The following is a 5,668-nucleotide window of genomic DNA, read 5'->3' as shown; positions in this document are numbered from 1 at the left end:
TCTCCCAACTTTGTGATATGGGAAAGAGGGACAACTTTTCAGAACAAAGCATGAAGACAAAGAATACACCTCCGCAATAGGCAAAAACCGATTGCTTGAACCCACAAGTGATTTTTCCACCAGGAGCAAAGAAGGTTTTTAAAAAAAAGGACAGTTCCTCCAAATCAGGGACAGTTTGGAGCTATGGTTAAGTGCACTTGTGCCCAGACTACATGCGTGCTATACCCGGGGCCGGATTTACTCTCTCTGTTGCCCCAAGGCCAGGTTCCTCAATGCGCCCACCTATCCGCCAACCCCCCCCCATCCCCCATGGAGAATGGTAGACCTGCAGGCTGCATATAAATGATCTTGGCGACATCACCGAGATCACTTGTACAAAACAAGCGCTGTACATTTAGCCCTGCTTGCCGAAAGCAGGGCTAAATGTAGAAAACAACTACCCGCCCGGAACTGCATCTCTCGGGCATCGGGAGATAGGAATTCCACACCCCTGCTGCCTCTCTACTCCCTTCTGCCCAGAGGCCGGGCCTTGGTTGGCTTTCTGGGAAATCCGGCCCTGGCTATACACTTGTGTGTGCCCTCTCTTCACTCCAGTGTGTCTGCATCCCTTATCTGCCCTGCTCTTGCTCTGAGTCACCTGTGCTGTATTCCCTGTGTACCTGTTTCCCGCATTGTTCTTGCAAGTTTCTTCCCTGTATCCTGCACTGTACCTTCCTTGTGTCTATTGCTGTGCCTTCCTTGTGGTCATCTTGTGTGTTCTCCTCCACTCCTTGGGAGTATTTTTCTGTCTTCCTTGGGCCCTCCCTGTGTGCATGACTTATAATGTTAAAGTATTTACATGTTCTGAACAATGCAGCAAAAGCTTTTTTAAAACAATCCCTCGATGACCTCTGTAGCTGCAGGCATTGTGGAGAAATTTGTCAACTTAAGTTGTCCAATTCCTTCTCCCAGCAGCGAGGTCAGGTGCCCCAAAATGGCGGACCGAGTGGTGGTTCTGTCTGGACTGTGATCGCTGATGCGTGCTCGGTTATGGCTGGCTGACGATGAACATGCTGGTCTCCGAGACCAATGCATCCACTGCCAGCCAAAGCTCCCCTCCTTTTCAGTCATTGGTTGTCAGGACCGATAGCATCCTAACAACCAATGACATCAGGTGTCCACCTCCTCTCCGGTCATTGGTTGCTAGGCCCACCAGCGGTCCTAGTAACCAGTAATGCGTTCCTCTCCTCCAGCATGACAGAAGAGAATCTTCTCCTGCAATCTGCTCTACTTTCGGGTTCCCACCCTCCACAACAGGGTTTGGCCCTCCACTCATGTGGCCCCTTTGTGTAGGCAAGTGAGCAAAAAGAAAAAATATCACATTTTCAAGTTATTAAAAATAAGTTGCTGGAGAATTGGAAAGACTTTTCAGGAGTAGAGAGGTCCAACGTGAATCTACCAGCAGCTGCTGATTAAAGAAATCCTCACCAAGTCTTGAGCCTAAGGTCCATCCAACCTGAGGACAATCAGCTACAATGAAGCATGGCTGGTGTGGGAGGAGTTATATAGCCCCCTAGGGGCAGGGCTACCGTTGTTATAAGTCCACCATACCTAAAGGTGGCGCTATAGCCCATGGTAATATTCTGTTGCCGTGTCCCTCAATGGACAACCGTGTGAACATTTGTGTTGGCAAGATATAAAGCGAGCGATCAAATATATTCCACGTTCATGTTATCAGCATTATGATGTTCCAGTTCCTCTACCATTGTGAGGGTCAGAGAGCCGACTGTCTTTTTTTTATCGCACGCATTATTTATCTGGCCCTGGCGCAGGTTATTCATAGACTATTTACAGTAACGCACATCAAAGAAATGCCTAGCGATGTTCTTCCAGATAGAACAGAAGGGGAGGTACATCTGAGGTTATGATGTGGTAGACTGTGCACAGGAAGAAGTACTCTGTAGACTTCGCTGCGAAAAAGACTAGAGGGGGAAAAAAAATATCAAGCTTCATAAAAGAAACCACGACTCAATAATAATAAAAAAACATTACATAAAAAGATTTTTTTTTTTTTTTTAGAGCTGGAGTCAACGTTTTTGGACTTCATACGCAAAAAAATTACCAAAAATTAGATTAACATTTTTTTCAAAAAGAAGAAAACAATTTTTTATGGAATATTGGGTAATTTATTTTGAGCAGGAAGTCCAAAAACGTTGGACTTCCAGCTCCAAACAAAAAGATAACAGTTTCTATGTAATATTGGGTAATTTTTTTTTGAGCAGGACGTCCCAAAAAGTTGGACATCCAGCTCAAAAAAAAGAAAAAAAATTATTTATTTAATGTAGTATTTGGTCATTTTTTTGAGCAGGAAGTCCAAATACATTGGACTCCAGCACTATTTGACAAGAAGTAAGTTTAGAACATCTGCCAGGTTTCTGTTCCTGTCTGGGCCCCCATTTGGGAAATGTGCTCTCCATTTCCTGTCCTGGTAAGGAGCAGGAAGTGAAGTAAAATCATTCCACAGTGGCAATAAAACTCATTAGGTGAAGTGGGAAGGGTTAGATCAACTGTCAGTGTTATGGTGGTGTGCGGGGCCGCCTCCATAATGAGGCTTTAGACTCAGGTGGCATCTCTTAGGGGCACGTGCTGGGGCGGCAGGCAGGGCAGCTTGGCCACTCTGCTGCACAATGTTTGCAGTGTTGCCCCCTTTTCGGGCCAGAGCATCCCAGGTTGCTAAGAGCCAAGCGAGGAGGTGAGTAAGGTCCATACACATCTTCCCTCCCAGCTCACTGGGATGCTCTGGCCTGCATCCCGCCCAGCTCCTGGCAACCAGTGATGTCACTGGTTGCCAGGAGCTGGGCGGGACGTCGGCCAGGGCGTCATTATTCCTCCTCCATGCCTGATCGGCAGCGTCACTCTCCACCACTACCCCTGGGCTCTGATGCTCACGCTTCTTCTCCTTTAACTGTCTCATCACAGGCTGGGGATCGGTCCAGGACAAACTGGGCTCAGAGGAAGTGGGATGAATAATGCTGGCCATCAGACACTGAGGACATCTAGCAGTAGATGGAGTTCTGCTTTAATGATGGCGGTCATATCACCTATTAAAGTATAGAGCTTCTAAAACTGTGTATTTTTTTTGTTTTGTTTTTTGGTGTCTGGGACTCTATTTTTGGGATTTTCCATCTCTTTCCTTTTTTGGACAGGAAGTGAGGGACAATCTGCAACTGGAATACAAACATAAAAAAAAGATGGCGGCTCTCATCTTCCTCTATTTTACTAAAGACAATATTGGGGGCGGAATTTATCAAAACTGGAGCAAATCGAATCAAGAGCAGTTGCCCATAGCAACCAATCAGCATCTCTCTACAGTTTGCTCAGGTAAGATTTGAAAATGAGAGAGAGATGCCGATTGGCTGCAGTGCAAATCTGCTCCCGATTTTGTCTGCTCAAGTTTTGATAAATGACCCCCCCCCCAATCTGTTTTTCCTTGATGTAGTTGGAGGTTTATCCTTCCCCCTGTATGGGGAAAACTTTGTTTTGAAATTTCGACGAATTATTTTCATTATTCCCCAAAACTGAAAGACAGCTTTTTGTCCGTACATAAACTTTAACCTTTTTTTGTTTTTGTTTGTTTGTTTGTGTGCAAAGTTCCCTCTTGTGACAGTTCTTCCCGGAAGCATGAACATTTTGAAATTAAAAACTTTTTTTATTTTTTCACCTTTTTTTCACTTTCCGTCAGTGAATTTTTTATAACATTTGTCAACATTATCTTTTTAAGACTATTTTACAAACAGAATATTATGTAAACTTTTTTTTTTTTTACTGAGCACACCCGGCCCGGCGATAATCAGGAGTAAACATGTCACATCTGCAAAATAAATCGGATCTGCTTTTGAAAAAGAATAAAAGGATTGGAGGACGAAAAAAAGAAATAAATAAAAGAGAATATTTTGTATGAGCCGTGCGCAGGGCCGGTGCTAGACTATTTTGCGCCCTAGGCAAGACCAGCTACTTGCACCCCCCCAACCCCGCCCATGCACGGCCACATTCTGCTGCCCGCTAGCTTCCGCAGGCGATAGATGGATGTAAGCAGCCGGGGCAATAGCCAGACTGCTATTGGCTATTCTCATTTGAAATAGCCAATAGCAGACTGGCTATTCAAATACCAGCAACTGAGCAGAGGAGCGGACCTGAGAGAGAAGGTTGTCTCTTAGTATTGCTCCTCTGCTCAGTGGGCGGGTGCAAAAGCCAGCCTTCTATTGGCTTTTGCAGTTTGAAATAGGTAGGGGGGGGCACCGTGCGTTTGAATGGTCAAGGTTGCGCCCTAGGCAGCAGTGCGCCCTAGGCGGCTGCCTAGTTTGCCTAGTGGCAGCACCGGCCCTGGCCGTACTGCCGTGGAATGTTCATTTAAAAAAAAACTAACAACGACTGATATACAAGAATAACAAAAAAAAATAAAAAGCATAATGTGAAAAAAAGAGTGGATGTTATAAAAAAAAAAACGTGTTTTGCAAAATACAAATCTTATTTTTTTTTTATAAATAGCAATTAAATACTTAAAATATACCCTAAGCTTGAACTCTCTTGAAAAAAAAATTAAAAATAACAAAATAAACAAAAATTCAATAAAAAAAGTCTTAAAAAAAGAAAAATTAAAAAAGAAAAAAATTGAAAAAGATGAACAAATAAAAATACAAATTATGAGTGTTTTTTTTTAATTTTTCCATTTTTACTTGAATGACTTTTTGCCATCACTCCACATAAAAAAAAAAATAAAAAAATGTTTTTTTAAATATCAAATACAGAGTACAGAGAGAGCATGTAACAGCAAAAAAAGGTCTTGTAACGCAAGGGGTGTCCTCGAGAAACTCAGCTATTTGGGGACTGTCACATAACAATAGCCTTTTATTTATAAACAATACGTTTTTTTTGGAAGCTATAAATACAGCAATTTTGTGAACCATTGGTAAGCCATTAAAAACAAACTGTCATTTTTGTTTTTTTCATAATTAAACATTTTCCGTACAGTAGGGGGGGAGGGGGTGCGGGGTTTAGAGTACAATGTCCTTTAGTCTCTTTAAACCCACCGAGTCCTTTTCTCGACATTCTTGCAACAACGGGTTGATTTCATGCATGACGTTTTCACTGTCCGCCCCCCTGGGCTCCGCGTCCAAGGGCCGGGACGGGCCGTTGCTGACGAACGTCTCCATCTCGCGGCCCCCGGCGCAGTGCATGATACTGTACGTCGCCGACGGCTTGGCCGGCGGGGGGCTCTTTAGGTGCAGGGGGGTTTATTTGGCACGCCGTATAATACGCGGTAATTATCATTAGACAAAACGCCAGCGCAGTGCGCGCCTCGTATTTACAGCCGAAATTAAACACCATCATTTGTACGGGGGACGCATATACTGTACAGTCCAAAGCCACTGGCTGGGTTACTGGGTTGTGCATCGCTGGCAGCGATGACACGGGGGGCGAGCCCAGCTACCAATAAGGCGGGTGCCTTTTGAATTATGGGACGAAGGAAAAAAAAGATTTGGTTAATAAAAAACAAATCTGTTTAATACATGTATACAAAAGCAGAAGAAGATATACCCTGTTTCCCCGAAAAATAAGACCTAGTGTGTTTTTATGAGCCAAAAAAAATATAAGACAGTGTCTTATTTTCAGGGAAACACGGTAGCAA

At 43.8% G+C, this 5,668-nt stretch overlaps 1 protein-coding gene across 1 annotated transcript in view; it reads right to left on the bottom strand.

Moving 5' to 3' along the window:
• Positions 1-1,854: 1,854 nt before the first annotated feature.
• The window catches only part of PCDH19 (protocadherin 19), a 175,489-nt gene continuing 171,675 nt past the window's right edge, over positions 1,855-5,668 (bottom strand). The window contains exons 8-10 of the mRNA XM_018561953.1: positions 5,070-5,255; positions 2,896-2,959; positions 1,855-1,961 (exon numbers count right to left, since the gene is read on the bottom strand). Of these exons, the coding sequence (XP_018417455.1) occupies positions 1,855-1,961; positions 2,896-2,959; positions 5,070-5,255 (357 nt within the window). The remainder of the gene's footprint in view (positions 1,962-2,895; positions 2,960-5,069; positions 5,256-5,668) is intronic.

Source organism: Nanorana parkeri, unplaced genomic scaffold (genome assembly GCF_000935625.1).
Source record: "Nanorana parkeri isolate BGI_ZX_2015 unplaced genomic scaffold, ASM93562v1 scaffold552, whole genome shotgun sequence".
NCBI lineage: Eukaryota > Metazoa > Chordata > Amphibia > Anura > Dicroglossidae > Nanorana > Nanorana parkeri.
Note: the sequence above shows the minus strand (reverse complement) of the source record. Positions and strands in the feature narration are given on the sequence as shown.